This window comes from Mustela nigripes, chromosome 4 (assembly GCF_022355385.1).
Source record: "Mustela nigripes isolate SB6536 chromosome 4, MUSNIG.SB6536, whole genome shotgun sequence".
Lineage (NCBI taxonomy): Eukaryota > Metazoa > Chordata > Mammalia > Carnivora > Mustelidae > Mustela > Mustela nigripes.
In genome coordinates this window covers 72,912,040-72,931,459 of record NC_081560.1, presented here as the reverse complement: position 1 = coordinate 72,931,459, position 19,420 = coordinate 72,912,040, and the positions used below count along the sequence as shown (strand labels likewise).

At 37.7% G+C, this 19,420-nt stretch overlaps 1 protein-coding gene across 1 annotated transcript; it reads left to right on the top strand.

Moving 5' to 3' along the window:
- Window positions 1–5,262: 5,262 nt before the first annotated feature.
- CLDN12 (claudin 12) lies at window positions 5,263–15,570 on the top strand. The gene is made up of 3 exons (XM_059395752.1): window positions 5,263–5,359; window positions 6,624–6,712; window positions 12,221–15,570. Exon 3 carries the CDS (start codon window positions 12,254–12,256, stop codon window positions 12,986–12,988), a length of 735 nt encoding a protein of 244 aa, XP_059251735.1. The 5' UTR covers window positions 5,263–5,359; window positions 6,624–6,712; window positions 12,221–12,253; the 3' UTR covers window positions 12,989–15,570.
- Window positions 15,571–19,420: the final 3,850 nt, after the last annotated feature.

Sequence of the window (19,420 nt, the reverse complement as noted above, 5' to 3'; positions counted from 1 at the left end):
AAAAAGAATATGATAATAAATCTAAAATATGCCTTCAGTTTTATTTGTATATGGTTTGCTGCAAATTGAGGGAGATTGGAAAACTTTAAATCAAGAGCAGGCATTGAATAGAAGCTTCCGGATTTCAGTGGATTTGCCACGTGATTGTGTGACAATAAGTAAAAGTCTCTGGTCAACAAAATCCTAAGGGGGAGAAATAAGAGTACTATAAAATACTTGAGGCTCAGTTTCAAAAACAAATCTTAATATGAACTGGTGCTACCTTGAGGTCAAGAGAAGTTATAAGAGCAATATAATGTGCACACATGGCCTTTCTTATAAAAATAGAAATCAGAAAAACTCAGCTGCTTTAAAGAATCACTAATGTCATAATTCCAAATTTGTAACACATTCATCAAAAGTTTAACATACAGGTTTATCTGTAAAAACTAGGTTAAAAATAGTGGTGGTCTAAGGAGAGGGTAATAAGCATGGTACATGACAAAGATTTACAACACCTGAATGCAATTATAGGCAAAAGCCTTCAGTTATCCTGCTTTAAGCCAGTTCTTTTGTACACTTTCCTTCCCTTCTTCCCCTTATTCACTAGTCACTTTATTAAAGAATATTGGAAACGTGTGGTCACCCTTCCTCTTATATAGTAGACAACAAAGTCCCAACCATTTTTAAAGTGACAGCTCACTGCTTGATTATCCAGAACCTTCTTCCCTTATTTCCTGTATTAGTTTGCTAAGGCTACCTTTAAAAAGTACCACAAACTGAACAACAGAAATATATTGTGTCACAATTCTGGAAACTAGAAGTAGGAGATGAAGATGCTGACAGAGGTGATCCTTTCTGAGGGCTGTTTAGAGAGATTCTCTTCCATATCACCTGCCTAGCTTCTAGTGGTTTGCAGCGTTCCTTGCCTTGTAGAAGCAGCACCCCAGTTTCTGCCTTCTTCTTCACATGGTATTCTGTGTGTGTATGTGTGTGTCTCCAAGTTTTTCCTTTTCATAAGGAAATGCCCTGTTGGATTAAGTCTCACTAATGACCTCTTTTTAACCTGATTAGTTTTATAAAAACCCTGTCTCCAAATAAGGTTACATCCTGAGGTATATTGAAAGAGTTAGGATTCCAGCATTGGAATTTTTGAGGAACACATTCTTCCTGTAACATTTACTTATTTTTCTCTCTATACTTTCCAATTAATAGATAGTTAATATTTTTTATTTGGTAGGTTCCTCCAAAAAATAGTAAATGGGGAGGGTTTTTTTTTTTTTAAGATGTATTTATTTATTTCAGAAAGAGAGTGCACATGGGGGGTGGCCAGAGGGCGAGGGAGAGAGAGAATCCCAAGCAGACTCCCTGCTGTGCATGGAGCCTGATTTAAAGCTCGATCTCAATACCCCGAGACCATGACCTGAGCCAACATCTAAGAATTGGACACTCAACCGACTGAGCCACCCAGGCACCCCCAGAAGTTTTTAAAATCTGTATCTGTTGAGTTTCAGTTAGGGAATTGGAAATACTGTGGTGAGATATGACTAACACACAAAAAGGGAATATTATGTTAGTTTCCATTTGGAGTTGATGTGTATAATTTACAGAAGATAAAATTATTCAGACAAGGGGGAAGGTAGGTAGGATTTGGGCAGAGAGGGTAGTAGGAAGACATTCCAACTTCAGTAATAGCTTCAATAAGCGTTTAGAGTAAGAAATCCAAAGTAAGGAGACTGCCCTGAATCTGAAGAGTTCTGAATGGTGACAGCAACCTTATGAGAATATCCTTCACTTACTACTTCTTGATTTCGAGCACCTTATTTAATCTCTCTGTGTCTCAATTTCTTTGTCATTAATATGGATTTATTGTGATCAAATTAGATGTTTCATAGAAAACATCCTTGGAATGTAATAAATATTGAGTGTTCTCTATTATTTTTAAATTGACATTAATATTTATGTAAGGAAATGGTTGCACATATCTTACTGTAAAGAGTTAGGGCTTCATTTTTTTTTTTTTTAAGATTTTATTTGAGAGAGCATGAGCATGTGTGTTAGTGGTGGGGGTGGGGGTGGGGAGAGGGAGGCAGAGGAAAAGGGAAAGAATCTCAAGCAGACTGCACGCTGAGGCTCCATGTGGGGCTGGATCCTATGACCCTGAGATCATGACCTGAGTTAAAACCAAGAGTCCCAACAATTAACTGAGCCACCCATTTGCCCCAAGGTGAGGGCTTTAAATAGGACTGCAACTATTCTTTGTAGTGAATAAGGGGCAAATGGATATTTCAAAGAAAGAATCAGTGTGTGGTTCCTAATTTGAGTAAAAGGTATAAAGAAGATACCAAAAAAAGATAAGAGGGGAAACCACTGACAAAATAAGGAATGATAGAAGACAAAAGCAGTACAACTATTTTGTATTTGGAGAATGTTAAGGTAATAATAGTTAATCATATGGGGTAATTAGAAATCATATTGAAATTTTGGAAAGTCTTAGGCAGATGTGGATTTGGGGAGATTAAAAAAACAGGTTGCCCTCTAAGAAGTTTTCATTGATAGGGTCCCAGGACAGAGCCTTTTGATAACTGGGGAGTAAGAATGAGAAAATGAAAGCAACAGGCAGACAGGGAACAAATCAGGTAAACTAGAAGAGAAGTAGAAATGTTGGTGTTTCCAAAAATGAGAAAGCAGAGTTTAGGAAAAAAAGAGGCAATCAGAATTGTGCAATGCGGACCTGGAGGAAGTAGAAGAGAATGAAAACCAAAAAGAGACCCTTGGATTCAAATAGGAAGAAGTGATTAGTGACTATGGCAAGTAAAATAATGGTCCCGTAAAGATGTCCTAAATCTCATCTCAAGACTCTGTGAATACATTCTGTTACATGGCAAGGGAGTATTACAGCTGCTCATCAGATGACCATAAAACAGAGAAATTACCTTGGGTGGTCTGAGTGGGTCTGATGTTATCAGAAGTGCTCTTGAAAGAGAGATGCAGAAGAATATTAGAGTGATGTGATTTAGATGTTGAAAGATTGGAGCAGCTATTGTTGAGTTTGGGAATGGAAGGAGGCCATAAGCCAAGGAATGCAGGTGTCTGCAGTTGAAGCTGGAGAAGACAAGGAAACAGTCTCCCCTGAAGCCCGCAGAAAAAATACAGCCCTATCAGCACCTTTAGTTAAGCCCAGTAAGGTCTGTGTCAGGTTTCTGGCCACCAGAACTGTAAAATAAATAATAAATTTGTGGTTATTTTAAGGCACTGAACTTTGTGATAATTTGGTACAGCAGCAATAGGAAACTAATACAGTAAATAAATATTTGTAGAATTTTGATGGTGGTGTAAGGCAGTGAATTTGTTTTAAGATTTGATTTACTCTTTAATGAGTTTTCTCTGTTGAGAAAAAATGGAAAGCCAGGATTGTTAATTGCTGATCTAAAGTCTTACTTAAAGTACTTCTGAGAATGATATTCCAAAAATCTAGTCTCACTATGGTACACAAGTATTTTGTTCTATCTTTGCTATACCAAAGGCCAGGCTAACCATAGACGTGAACTTATCAGTAAGTTTAGAAATAGCCCATCCCTTCCTTTTGGTGCTGTTATTTTTTTTTTTTAATCCTTATAATCAACTACATATACATCCCAGCCAAAGTCTGCTAACCAGGTTAATTCATTGTGATTGGGAACCAAATTATAAAATGATTTTGTACATAGTTATTGGATTTAATTCAGTTTTATAGATGAAAGAATTGAAATTCAGAGCAAAGAAGTGAAATGTGCTGTGTCATATTGCCATCATCCATCTGGCTGGCCTGAGCTCAGAGATCCTTTTACCCCCAATCTTTCTTTCTCATAATTACATTTCTAGGTCTAGCTTTGGGATTGGATTGCTTCAGAACTTAGATAACTCTATCCATCTTCTGAAGCAGTATGGAAGATGAGAAGGTGTTTTCCATCACTAATAAAAAGTTCCTCGAGCAACACAAAAAGAAAAATGGTAAAAACGTCAGACACTGTTGTAAACTTCTCCATAGTAGTAACTCACTTAATCCTTTTTTTTTTTTTTTAACTACAGGTAAGACCCTGAGCCAGAAAAAGGCTACTTAACTTGCCCAAGTTAAGTACAGGGGCAGAGTGGATAAGGAGGGATATAACCCTCTACTTTTGTTTAAAATGTGATGCTTTTTATCAAACTTTTATCTTGAAAAATTTTTAAAGATACAGTGAGTTGAAACAGTAAATGAACACACCCATACGCTTCCTCTCAAGAATTCAAGAATTAACTTCCTCTAATTCAAGAATTATCAACATTTGCCACATTTACTTTATCTCTGTGTGTAGCCATTTGAAATTAGTATGCATCGTGACACTTCCACATCCGTTATATATGTAAAATGCATCAGTCCTATACAAGACTTCTGAAATCTTTACTTTAATTCCAATATTCACTAACAAAGTACTTAATATTTAGGAGAAGCCACAAAGAAGGGGACAGGATAGTTGAAATTGTGCACAAGAGTAGTTATTTTAAATATCTAATAGCTAGTTATGTGCTCAGCGCTTTGCCTGTATATAGTTCCTTAATTTTCAAGACAATTCTATGATGGAGGTAGTCTTATTATCCTCATTACAGATAACCTCAGAAAGGTAACTTGCCCAAGGCCACCCAACTAATATGTAGCAAAACCCCATATTAAAGTAGGCAGTTAAATATGTTCTTAAATATTTAAAACTAAGGATGCTGAAGTGTCATGATGCCTATCACCTTAGTGATCACAACGTAAGTGGAGATAAGATAAATGTGGCAAATGTGGATAGTTGTTGAATCCAGAAAGTGAGCATATGGGTGTTCATTGTACTATTCAAGTTCTCTGTATCTTTGAACATTTTCAAAATGAATTCTAGAGTTTGAGCTTTTCTACTTTGCGCCTTGGTAAATGCTTTGCGGAAAAAAGTATTTAAGCACTTTTGTTAACAAACCTTACGGGGAGATCACATTTAGTAGGAAATATTTACTTGGGTATCCAACTCCAAACCATTTTTAGTTTTATTTCGTTTAACTTTTTTTTTTTTTTTTTAAACACCTGTAACCCAAATCTGGACGGAGCTAACGCTGTAACCGGAGTAAGGAGGCGCGAGGTGCGGGAGAACCGCAGGAGGCGATCGCAGGATGTTGCCTGCAGCCGCGGCCCAGTGAATTCTGGGAATTGTAGTCTCCCAGTTATCCAGGGCATTCCTGAGTAGAGCCTCGGGAAAACCTGACTACGCTCCCAGAAGCCTCCGGGGCGGCTCGCTAGGAACGCACTTCCTGGGAAGCTGAGAGGGAGACGCTCTAAGAAGCTCCTCAGTGTGGGAGAGTGAAGTGTCTTGGATGTGAGGAACAGGTAGGTGTGGTCAAGAATCTGATTTGGAGGTCTTTTGCATAAGTCGTTGAGGATTTTGTGTAAAATAGCTAAATCGAAGGGAATCAGGGACACCGAAAACTGCTGACCACCTCAGTGGACGTGAAAATTGAATGAAGAGATAATTGATAAGGCTTTAAAAAATTGTGTACACAGGAGTATGGAAATGTCGAGATGTCTTGCAGGAGCAGCCGAGGGTTTGGGCTTGGCCGGCGGAGTGTGCGGTGTGGAGCTGCAGGTTGCTATTTTTGAATCACCAGCTGGTTGTGTAATGTTGACCTGCTCGCGGTTCAAACCCACTCAGTGTTGCAGGGGTGGGCTTGTTCCGAGAGCGGTAACAGTCACTGTTGCGGTCTCTTTCGATTGGCTCTGACCAGGAGAGCTCCCCCCGCTGTTTCCCCCTCTCTTTCGGCTAGCTCTGGTGCTCCTAAGGACAGGGCTCGAAGGAAAGGAAAGGCGAGGAAGGGGAGTGCGGGTTGCGCTGGAAGCTTGGTTTGCTTTATTCTGAAGCCCAAGCTGTGTGTAATCGGTCTTGGAAGGCGCCGGTTACCACGTTAGAGGAAGGCCAGACTTGGTAACCCCACTTAGAACGAAAGCTCAGGGATCCTAGTGTGAGTTTTTAATTGTAAAACAATGTTCCCTTAATTGGGAGTGACCAGTTATGCATGATACCAACTTAAGAAACATACTTTTAGAAAAGAAAAAAAAAATCATAATTTGAAATCTCTTCTGGGGAGACTGTTGAGGACGACATTCTGCATAATAATGGGGCCAGTGATAAATGCCTTAATCCAGGAAGTTCTCTGGCGTTTATAAGTTTGCATCCTCATCCTACCTATTGAGATAAATAGTACTTGAAAAGGAAGTGGTTGATGGTTAAAATAGATCTGTGGAAACATATTTAAATGGCACATTGAGCCATTGGTGGAACTGTAAACTCAAAAAAGCATTCTAGTTGCAAATTTTAGGACGCACAGTACAGATCAACTTAGCCTAGTTTTGTTATCAGTATCCTTCTAAAAAGTACAAAAGAAACAATGAATTTGTTTTACTTCCAAGACAACTAACTGCACAGGGTTTCCCTGGGCCTCCTTATTCGTCCTGGATAGAATCTAAAAAACCCATTATGTGTGTGTGTGTGTGTGTGTGTGTGTTTATGCGTGTATGTATACACACACACGTATTTATTAAAGAAGTACTGTATTTATTTATTTAAGTACTGTATTTATTTTTCCTATTTCTTTAGGCCCAGTCATCTCTTCTGTCTATTCAGATGTGCATATATTTCTTCTAAGTTGATTAAAGTTGATTTAGACCTGTCAAGTACCTCAAAGAGTAAGTACATCCTTTGATTTTGCTCCTTTTCCTTTTTCCACTGTATTATCAGATGTCATGTTTTTCTGTTGTTCAAGAAAATGAAGTTTTATGATAGACCTCCTTTGTGAGAGCAGTGATTGATAACTTGTAGTTTTTAAGAAAACTCAATTACAGGTAAAAGGGACTGCTCATCTTACCATCAAGAAGTAATGTAGTTGCTGTTACACATGTCTTCTCATATAACTATTCCGGATTATCCCTGAAAAAATTACACAGTGGTGGGTCTGTGAATTCCTAAAGCTGTTAGGTATTATTCCTGCCTCAGACTTCTTTGGATGCTATTCAAAACCACAGGACAGGTATCTTTTTTAAAACATTTTTATATGAAAATGACATATTTGATAACCTTTAACTGTGTATCAAATTTTATCCATCTACTTCTAAAAATCACCATGAAATAGATAGATGACAAATGTGAAGTGCTTGTTTTGAAACAGAGTGCTTATTTGATTTGGTCAGTAACTACGCCATAGAGAGTGCTCTGTTATTAGTGTTACATGGCTGTAATCATCTGTGATTGATTGCTGAGGTCCAGAAGAAAAGCACATTCCTAGCTAAAGAAAATAAATAAGCCTACTAATAATCATTATAAACTTAAATTTCTGACCATATTCTGTTTTACAAAGGGCTTTACTATTCATGATCTTACACACACCTTGGGGAACATTTTACAGATGAGATATTTGAGGTTCAGAGGACATAGATGCCTTGCCCAGTGTGTAAATGGTAGGTTGTGACTGGCATTTGGGTCTTTGATTGCCTGGGCTATAATATCAAGTTGCCACTCACAACAAGCCCAGATATCTGTATATCTGACCCAGCTTAAGGCTCTTGCCTAGTTTGTGTTCAAGAGTGCTACTTAGATTTGTTAGTGTATTCTTAACCTGGCACATTTTCTACAGTTCCAAAAAGAGATTTTCGTATGGCAAAAAGATGTTTATCTTTTTTCTCCATTGCTGTATTAAAAAGAAAATACAAATACAAATATAATAAATTGTTTTGCTCTATAAATAGTATTGTTTGGATAAACAGAAATTAATTTGATCTATTAACCTGTTAATAAAAAGAGGGAGTATATCCAGTAGTAACAAACCTATTGAGTTGAAAGCATGAGAATCAGCACAGGTATAATTGATTGACTCCTTGCCACTGTGAAAGTTAACTAGTGTTGCCAAACTTAGTTACGTATTTTCTCAGAAGAATAGTGTTTATGTAAATACTTGGGAATGGTCTCATTTTTAGGGAACTGTTTTAGGGGAAGAAAATGAACTTTGTTTTAAATAATGGGAGAGACTGGCTAATAACGAATGGAAAGTGGAGGGCATGGTCTAGAAGCAACTTGGAGGCTGCCAAACACAGGATATGAATGAATGAATGAATGAATGAATGAATGAATAAGAAATAAAGCAGGAAAGAAAGAAAAGAAAGAAACTGATAACAGAGCAGATTTGTAACTTTCTCTCTGGATCCTGACCATACCCATTTGGACCTTACATTTGTTTGTTTGTTCAGGTATCTAACAAATCAAGTGCCTTCTGTGTATCAGTGTGGGACACAGTGAATAAAAGAGAAGGCTCTCTGTCATCCTGGAATTCAGTCTAGTGAGAAAGATAAATACTAAACAAGGAATTATAGGCATAATCACTGTTCCCAAAGAGAAGGTAAAAAGGTGAATTCAGAGTGTATAACCAGGGCTGGGGGAAGGTTAAGAATAAGGGAGGAGAGAACAGGTTTAGGGCCAGCCTCCCTGAAAATTAGAAAAATAAATACCTTTTAGGTAAGCAAAGAGTAGAATGGAATTAAAGTTCTAGAAGGAAAAATAGCATGAAGTAAAGTCCTTAGCCAAATATAAAACTACAAAATTTTGAAAAGTTAGAAAAAAAGCAATATGGCTACTTAGTCTGTAACATGTTAGATGGGAGAGTGACACATAAGGAGATTGAGAATTTGAATTTAATAGGAACTGATGGTGGGATTTGAATCTTTGGGAGCCATGGAAAAGTTTTGAAATTTAGAAACTGTATTCCGAGGGAAATAGGAAGGCACTGAAAGTAAGAGATGTAGTGAGGGGCACCTGGCTGGCTCAGCTGGTGAAGCATGCAACTCTTGATCTCCAGATTATGGGCTTGAGCCCCACAATGGCTCTAGAAATTACTTAAGAAAATTAAAAGAAAGAAAGAAAGAAAGAAATATAGTGAAATAATCAGATTTGCATCTGAAACAATTATTTTGGGTTAAAAATTAATTGGTGTGGGACAAGAGTAGAGATCTTTCACCCTCTTAATATGAACAAATAATAATCTGAGAATCAGCATTATTTTCAGTTTTAAATCACTAACTATATTCCATCTCCCTATGAAATGATTTCTCATCCCTCTAGTGAGATACGTGACTTACCAGATCATGCAGATGTGGAGTTAAGAACAGGTCATAAGGAAAGTAGCCAGAGAAGGTTATAAAGAGCAAGGACATTAATTCCAGCACTGAGATTGAAATTAGCTAAAGAATTGAGGTTAATAGTATTTCCCTTCTGAAGAAATGTCCTGGTATCCTTGTTGGCTGTGTAAATTAGAACTTTCAGTCAGTCTCTGGGATCTGAGCTAATGATGCTTCAGTAACCCTTGATTCTGAAGTAAATATTGACCTATCTCTGCTCATTAGTGTCATTTGATAGTCTATGATCTAAGAATTACAGGAATTTATTTATAATAATAAAGTCATTCATTCTGATCTTGTTTATCATCCCCTTTTCATTGTAGGAATTAGTGGTACAAGGCACCTTGATTGGAGAAGTCTCAATTTTATTGATACTCCCAAGTTTTTACCTCTATCTCTGAAAGCAAGAGGGAATTTATGATTGGGATAGAACTGTGAATACATTGTCTAAAGGAGTTCTGAAGCTTTGAGAGAAAGAGAGGGAACCTTTTTCTTATGTCTTCACAGCTTTAATCAAATCATCATTCTCTTTCATTGCTTAGTCTTTCTCTAACCCTGGATGATACATTTTTTATAAACAGGTACTTTATTGGTTCACTCTGCTTGATATTTAACAATTACCCATTAACATATAGTAATTATTTAGTTGATTCACTCTCAGCATAATTGACTCCTCATAGAACAGCATATTCTTTCCCTCACTTTGATTGTTAACACATTGGAGCAGGTTCCAGATCTTAGTATGCTCAGTTGTTCCAGAGCCTAACAGTATTTTGCATGTGCTGGATACTCAGTAAATACCTGAGTTGAATGAATTGATTGATTGAATGAATTACTACTTGTTAATAGCTACTTCTTTGTCCAGTTCTGCATTATCAGTAGCCTACCTTTGTGAGTTACTATGGTCTTGGAACAGTGCCAGTATTCATTTATTCAAATATTCCTAGAATGACTTACATGCTAGGCACTGTACAGGTTGCTAACAGCATATGGGGCAGACAGGTAAGTGAGCAAAAACTAGTAAGAAGCCACATTTTGGAGGTTGACATCATTAGTAGCCTTTTCCAGCATAAACATCCTCAAACCTGAACCACAGTATCCATACTGAAACAAGGTGGTTGGTTGCTAAAATTAAGCAAGATAGTTTTTCTCCCTATTTTGCATGAAAAATATAAATTACGACTACAATTCCTTTGATTTGTTTTTATCTGTAAACAATATATTTGTAAGTAATTGCTACTCCTGGTAATATTGACAGAAGACAACATGATAAACAAGTAGCAAATTAATATTAATGGAAAAACCTAAAACTATGCCTAACTTGAGGACTTTGAAATATGGTTCACTTGTACTTAAACTGATTTTATATTGTACAGTTATATATGTATGCATATACCTATATATTTTCTGCTAGTAAAATTATTCCTAGTTTACATGACCAGATTAAATATGCAAATATGTTGTTTTCTAAAGAAAAAAAATGAACCTTCCCATTCAGACACATTTTGATCAAATCCTAACCCAGTTTAGCATTTTGATCTTCTTTCTGGTCCCTGAACTCCTGGAAATGCTATTCCACCATCACAGCAGATAATATTTGACTTTGCAGATGGTCATAGGTAATTTGGACACATACTGTATTCAGAAACAATAATATTCTCAACCTTTTTCCTTCATCATCTGACTAAAAAAAGTAAATGTACTACTTTATTGGTCTGTTGTGTTGCCTCATTGGGGGTGTGATAGAAGGCAGAGAAAACACACTTGAGTGGTGTTTGGAGAGTGCATTTCAAACTCTTAAATTAAAGCCAAACTAGATACTGGTCTTTATACTTTGTCACATGCAGAAAAAGAACACAGCCTTTTAATTTGGAATGAAAGAAAAGCCTGGCTACTTTTTTCTTTTTCTTGCAATAGTGTTAATAGAGATAGGTTGTCATTACTTCAGGAATTTGTGCTTTCATCTTATATGAGCAGTAATGGTATAATAACCAATAACCACAAGTGTAATAACTTGAAAAGCATGCAAGTCATCTTGAATCAGCCAGGAAATAGTTGAACAGAATCATTTCAGGTATCTTTGTTCTCTTCTTTTCATTTGACTGACTCACTGGAGAGTTCATTTACATTTTGTAATTATCTAGTATGCTAGTATATAGGAATGAGATGTTGGTTTTTCTTACTTAACATTTATTCAGCAATATTCTTTAAACTGCTCCAATGTGCCAGGCACTGAGCTGGTCACTGAGTGCTAAAAAGTAGTTAACATTTGAATTGCTCTTACAGTGTGCCAAACATGTTTTAAGCAGTGAACAGTGTATATTAACTCACTGAATACTTAACTCTGTAAGCCAGGGACTGTTATTTTTCTCATTTTACAGATGAGGAAAAGGAATCACAGAGTTCTATAGCTGACCCAAGGTCACTTGGCTAGTAAGGAAGTGGGGATTGGAACCTAGTCAGGGTCCTCCCTCAGCCAGTCTCCTGTCCTGTGTGATCCTTCTTTTCTTACATATTTGTCTTTTCTGAGCCACCTTCACCTCAGCTTCATGCTTGTTTCATTTTACATTCACATGAGCATTGGAGGCTGAATTTGTGGTGTTTGTTGTTGATGGTTGATGAGTGCTCTGACTCTATGTATTTGAGTGGCTGACACAGGAAAGTATTTGGTAGATGTGTGTTGAATGAGTGATTATTGACAATTGAGAGACTCATATGTGATGTTAAGAGGATTTGAAAGTATTTTGATTGTTCCTCTGATTTGCTGGGAAATAAAATACTCATGCACAATGACCTCAGATCTTTGGTTGTTCCCTGACGCAGCCACTGGCAGCCAATAGGTGAGTGCTCCTGTGCTCTGCTGTCACATGCACATGTGTTTATATACCTTCATATTGTACACAGGAAACAGGGACAGACTTTCCCTCTTTGCATTGACGTCATTAGTCGTGCTGCCAATCAGCACCACCCTTCCTGCTATGCTCTCCTATTGTCCCCTCATGATGTGTCCTCTTGTGTGTCACCCCCCAGTCTGACTGACAGTACTGCACAAGCCTGCCTGCCATGGGCTGTCGGGATGTCCATGCAGCCACAGTCCTCTCCTTCCTGTGTGGAATCGCCTCGGTAGCAGGCCTCTTTGCGGGGACTCTGCTTCCCAACTGGAGGAAATTACGACTGATCACATTCAACAGAAACGAGAAGAATCTGACTGTGTACACTGGCCTGTGGGTGAAGTGTGCCCGATATGATGGGAGCAGTGACTGCCTGATGTATGATACTACTTGGTACTCATCAGTTGACCAGCTGGACTTGCGGGTCCTCCAGTTTGCCCTGCCTCTCAGCATCCTGATTGCGATGGGTGCCCTGCTGCTCTGCCTGATTGGAATGTGCAACACGGCCTTCAGGTCCTCAGTGCCCAACATCAAACTGGCCAAGTGCCTGGTCAATAGTGCAGGCTGCCACCTGGTGGCCGGGCTGCTGTTTTTCCTGGCAGGTACTGTGAGCCTCTCCCCTTCCATCTGGGTCATCTTTTATAACATTCATCTGAACAAGAAGTTTGAGCCAGTCTTTACATTTGACTATGCAGTGTATGTCACTATGGCTAGTGCTGGGGGCCTGTATATGACTTCCCTTCTGCTGTTTATTTGGTACTGTGCATGCAAATCTTTGCCTTCTCCGTTCTGGCAGCCACTGTACTCCCATCCTCCCAGTATGCATACCTACTCACAGCCCTATTCAGCACGCTCCCGCCTCTCTGCCATCGAAATTGACATTCCAGTAGTTTCACACACCACCTAATGTGGAAATAGTTAGTTCTCAGAGAACACTTGTAGCCTCACATTTCCCTTGTACAAGGACCCACATACGTTTTCCTTTGTTTCTGACCAGTCAATGAAGCCAAATTTGTATATGCTGGTAGAATGAAGTGCTGCTAGTTTTATGAAAAGTACATTATTTTAAATGTGAATCATTTTATCTTGCTTCTTATGATAGAAAGATTTTTAACCTCTATATTGATATCTAATCAGTTATTCAAGTGGAAAGGACCCGTGTCTCAGTTGAGGTAATTTAGAGCAACATGGTAAAGTAAAATATGAAGACTAAGAGAGGCTATTATACGTGATCTTTATGAGTATTTTAGAAAGTGTATTGTCCTTTTTATATAATACCTTATATAAAAGGGAAAAAAGGGCAATTTCAAATATAAGAAATTTCTTTCAGGTAAGTGTAATATTTTAACAGTAGTCAGTCTACCAGCTTAAGGCTGTAACTTTTCTTACTTCTCTCTCGGGGTTAATTATATAAAACAGAGTTTCATATTTTGAAGATACTTTCTTTTGTGCATTCCTTATCTTCTACCTCATGGCAGTGTTTTAAAAAAATGCATTTTAAGTGATGTCAGAGAGAATAAGCATAACATTTTAAATAACTACTAGTATGGATAACATTTAACAAAATTTCAAAAGTTAATGATTCTATAAATTGTATTATTAGAGTTAAAATGGGCCATGTGATGAATCGGTGCTTCCCCTCTGTGGCAGAAAAGCCTTTTTTTTTTCCAGATAGCATCCACCAAGTAGTACTCATGGCCTTGTATAATCTCTTAGTGACAAAGAAAGAGGCCCAAGTGGTTTGTTCTCTTTTAGACAGTGGTAGGGGACAAGCATCTATTCTTCACTGAAAACATCAGAGATTCATTCTGGTGGACTGCCTTTTGAATGATGAGTGAAGTAAGTTATGGCTTCACCTTGACCACATTCACTCTTGATTCAGTTCCTGCCTTCGTCACTGGTTATTTCCTTGAGCATATATCTTTGCTCCACAATTTAGTGGGTGCCATAGAGGATACATGAAAAGTATGAAATCCGGTTCCATCCACTAAGAAATTTTAATATAACAAAGAAGATCAAACTGTTACCTAACAGTTAGGAAACAGTCTCACTTTATTGGCAGGTGGTCTTAATTTCTCAGTCATTGATCAAGGAATAGATTTCAACTATGACTTTCTGACAGGCTTATTGTACAATATCAGCAATATTCTGGAACTTAGAAATTCAATTCATTGGATCTTTTAGAGCACCTACATTAGCCTAGACACTATAATAACACTATATCAGATTCATGGGAATGGGCAAAAGTGGTAAAGAAATTAAATTGTTCCCTTTTACCTCTGAAAGTATGATGATGTATTGAAGAGGAAGGAGTATTTAAAATCTCTTCTAATGGGGTAACATTTAGATGCACCAGTGTTAACACTAAAATGAATTCTTAGAAATTCAGGGATATTGGGTCTTTACCCTTATGAAAATTTGAGCTGCTGACTTAATTGGTATACTTTGCTACACATTAGCATTATGTTCATAAAGTTTTTTTATATTAACCATTACAAATTCCAAAAACCACTAGTTGCATGGTAAACAATTATTATGCCTCTTTGCAAATCTGGATATGATTCTGGTACTTCTGTGGATATAAGTACTACTTTTCTTTTTTTTTCCTAATTACAACACTAGTTTATGTATATAGCAAATAATTCCGTTGTATAATTTCTAAATGCCATTAGTATAAAGCATGCAAAATTATGGTTTTTTTTAGTTCTAGCTTCTGATTACCTTCAGTTCCATTCCTTTTTACTCTTCTCAGACATAGCTGAATCTTGATCACTCCAAAACAATGGCAGGTTTAATTTTAAGATTAATATTAGTTTCCTCCTTTGCTATTTAATATCAGCCCTCTCTCTCACTAAATTTGTCCAGAAGTGTCAAGAGTTCTACCATCTTCCTGTTCTTAGTATCAACATTGTTAAAGAAAAGTAGACTCAGCCATTAATACACTAGACAGGTTTTAGTCCATGAGATCATAAATATAAATGTGAAGCTTTTTCTATAAGCATCTTTTGCAGTCTTTCATAATCTGTAGTCTAAATTAGTATTTACTATGGTTACACTAGGCAAAAGAAACAGATGTTTCCCTTATTGTCTTTAATATTTCACATTTGCCCTCAGTAGCTATTTTTCAAAGCCATCAAAGGAAAGCAAGTATTTAGTCCTTTTTAGTAATTTTTGAGCACTCATCAGGCTATCATTGTGATGGGGGATATGTTTTTTGTTGTAGTTGCTGCAAGCTATTAATGTTAAGGGCCTTTTATGAAAGCCAGCTTGAAACAAACCTCAAATGTGGTATCATGCACCCGATTTGGTTTATCCAGCCATGGGAGAAAAAACAACAACAAAAAAAACAACAACAAAAAAAACCCTCTGAGTTTCCTTTACTTGTAATTATACACTATAATAGATAATGTTTGTTGTAAACTGCAATGTAAAACCTCAGTGAAATTGCACTGTATATCTTGGTGTTTATTAAAAGATGTATTTTTACAAGTTTTTGTTTCTATCCTTTTCCTCAATGCTTTAAGGTAAAATATTTTGAGGGGCATGTGGGTGACTTAGTTGGTTCAGTGACTTTAGATTTTGGCTCAGGTCATGATTTCAGGGTCATGAGGTTAGGCCTGCGCTGAGCATGGAGCCTACTTAAGATTCTCTCCCCTTCCCCCCACCCCTCCTCACACGTGCACTCTCTCAAAGTAAATAAATCAATAAATAAACTATTTTGAAAAATGTTTCTCAAATGTGTGTAAATTGAAGAAGATATAACCCCATTTAAAGCCTTATAGAATAGAATTGGAAAGGAATTAGAAAACATGGATCTATTATTCCAGAAGCATCAAGACCCTTTATCCATTTCTAAGAGTCGTCCCCAGGAATTCACTGGACTGTTTCAACATTCCACCAAAAAAAAAACACTGAGTGAAGTTAGTGTGCCAGATTTGCCTCTTGCCTCATCAGTGGAATTTTCTAATGGTCTGTGTTCTTGAAAATTGAGAGTTCTTAAATGGTTAGGTAGGAGGACCTTTCCTTACTCTTCAGAACTTGAGGTTTCCAGGAGAAGTGGTCCTGTTAGGTAAGTCACCTTAAAATTTTTGAAGCCTGGAATGAGCTTTTAGTTTTTTGGATTGCAGCCTTCTGGGCTAGTTCTCGCGTGTACTCCTCACTGAGCCCTGCTCTATGGTAGCACCTTCGATGGAAGAGCCATTCACTGCACTAGAAATCTGAAGCTGCTTCAGGTTGAGCAAACCCAGCTGAATACACTAACACCACAATTCTGAGTCTGCTTCTCAGTTGGACCGGTTCATTGAGGGTGACTATGTGCTAGAGAATCCTTTCATGCTAATCAAATTCACCAGGGACTAATTTACCAACCAGAAATGATAAATACAGATTACTTACAACCACTATCCAAGACCTGCTTTTAAAAATAGATAGCATAAAACAGACTCCTTTAAATCAGAAAAAAATCCATAAATCAGAAAAAACTGATTCCAATCCTGGGATAGGGAAAGTACAAGACAAACCCAGCATATCTTGTTCTTCTGGAAAGTAAGGAAACTTTCAAAGAATGATGGGGAATTACCAAATTATATAGGAGCCAGCTTGATGTTCCCACTCTCCAAATCTGACAATCTGAGCATCAATAGAAACAGTAATGGGTTATAAGCTATTGAATAGAGCAAAACTCTGTGTGTCTATACTGATAGAAATGGAAAGAAACAAAAGCTGTTTGTTATAGTAAAATAACAAATAAATATAGGGAAAAATGGAATTAGGAAAACATCAATAGAACTAAAAGTGGTTGGTGAAAATTTAATGAAAAATGGGATAAATATCCTGTAAATACTTAGTCTCAAAATTCTGCTCCACAAATGACTTGTTAATTTCAAAGGGAAGAATAGTAACTTTATAGTGGGTAAACTTGTCAGACACAGCCTTAACCAACTGATCAAATTTAATCACCAGTAGTAAGACCCAACACCATGTATCTCCTGATAGGATGCAGTAAGGCTGCACCATTGCTTTTGTGGTGTTTCCATTAAAAAAAAAAAAATACATGGTTTGAGGGGCTCCTGGGTGACTCAGTCCATTAAGTGTCTGACATTGGCTCAGGTCATGAGCTTAGAGTCCTGGGATCTAGCTCCAGGTCAGGCTCTGTACTCAGCAGAGAATCTGTCCCTCTTCTACCTCTGTCCCAAATAAGTATGGCCCAAATAAGTATGGGATGCATTCTCTCTCTCCCAAATAAGTAAAATCTTTAAAAAAAAAAAAAAAAAGCTTTAGATTAATCTTGAGGAAAGATGTGCAGCTTGTCAGTTCCATTTTTGCTTTTTGCTTTCTTCTCTTGCTCTCACTCTTCAGTTTTATAAAAAACAGAAACTTACAGTCTTAAGCTGTCTCCAAAATATTGTATACAGTAACTCTTTCAGGAGGGATTTTGAAGAGCTTGTGTTAGGTCTTCTGAAAAACTAAAAAGGGAAGATTCCTTGCAGAAGACATGTAAATCAAAGTCACAGCACCACAGAACTCAGGTCTTAATTAACCATCCGATTTCCATTGATTAGGAAAATATCTTCAGTCCTAAAACATGCTGACCTGTTAGCTTAAGGGCTCTCTCCTCTTACTCTCCCTCCCCCACATTGAAGGAATCTTTCTAGGAGAAGGTCATTCCCCCTGTCCCTGCTGGATGTCTCCCCACCCTATAGTTCAGGAAGGTTCTAAATCTGAAGGGCTATGGAATTTGGGTAGAAAAAGCACAACTGTAGCCTGCCTAGTGTTCATACACAAATCTGCTGTTCATGGGGAATTTGGTTGGTTTGTTATATTTTGTTTGGAAATATGCCAAGTTTCAGACTGTTCTATAAAACAAATTCTTAAGCAAATACTGAGGAAGAACACAAGATGGTGAATGTAAAAAAGAGAAAATTTTCCTTTGAAAAACCCAATGTGACTGGGTACTGTTAGCAGGAATCTGGTAATTGGAATTTTGAGTTGTCCGTGTTCATTAAAATCCTCTTTAGAAAGAATATATATTCATGTCTCCAGAGTTTTACTTTATGGAAAAAGGTAACAGCTGCTGCTCATTAGAGAAAAGGCATTATTGATACTTCATGTTATACTTAGTGGCCTCCCTCCAAGATTCACTCTAAGCAGTTTGAAAGGCTACTTATAGTAAATAAATCAAATAATTCACTTAAATTTAAAAATAATTTTTGCCTCTACCCCCATTTCTTGCCTTCACTCTCAGAGCTTAATCCTATGATCTGGAAGGCCCAGGGGGGAATTTTAGCAACAGAAGGCTGCTGCAGGTAGTGGGAACCCCCAGCAGCCCCCTCTAGGGTAAGCAGGTCCCTAGGAAGCCTGCCTTCCCTGCTGTTGGCCATGTGGACAAGGGCTTTGGCTTAACTGGTCCCTCATTTCTAGAGCTGCTAACCTGCTCCTCTCTACTGTTTTAAGAAAATGGTCCCAGTGGATGCTGGAGCCAGGTCATCCCAGCCAGTTGTGCACATCTCTTCCCAGCTTTCTGTCCCATGACAGCGTGTTGGTGCCTTGACATTGGCCATGTTGGTATGTATGTATGTATACCACAGAAATTAGCAAATGCTACAGATCAGGAATTTTTTTTTTCCTTTCTTTCAGTTCATTGAATTTTAGTCTAGTTGATGAGAAACTTTGTAATGACAGTGAGGGCTGAGAGCTGTAAAACTTCACCTGTGATTAAAGGACTCTGAAACAGACTCTTAACAGGTCTGTCTCCAGTATGGCTCTGTCTTTCTTTGCACCACCAATCCATTCTGTACACAGGTAACAGTGAACCTAATAACATGAAAATATGACCTAGCCTTTCCCCTACTTAAAATAATTCAGCAGCCACCCTTCAGAACAGAATCTAAGCTCTTGCCTTAAGTCTGAATGGAAAGTCTCATACAGTAATACAGGGTACACCAAAGACTATAGAGCCAACCCAAGTGAACTCCCTGGCATAACACAATAACACAGCAGTCATCTAGAAGGGGATTTTATCCCCATGCCCATAGCTGAACAGACCTTTAGTGATTATTGACACTAGCAATATCTCCCAAGTCTAATGTGTAACAAAGAATACAAATTCAATAATAAAAAGTGGGAAATAGCCTTTTTCAGTGACTAGATTGGTCACATGCTTTATTCAAGGAACTTACATTTTGTATGTGATAGAAAGAGTAGCATGATGATAGCTAGCCTTTAAGATGGCCCCTAATGATCCTTGTCTCCCAGTATTCATACCTTTTTGTGGTCCCATGCCACTGAGCAGGGCTGACCAGTGTTTCTAATAATATTTTGCAGAAATGATAGTGTGTGA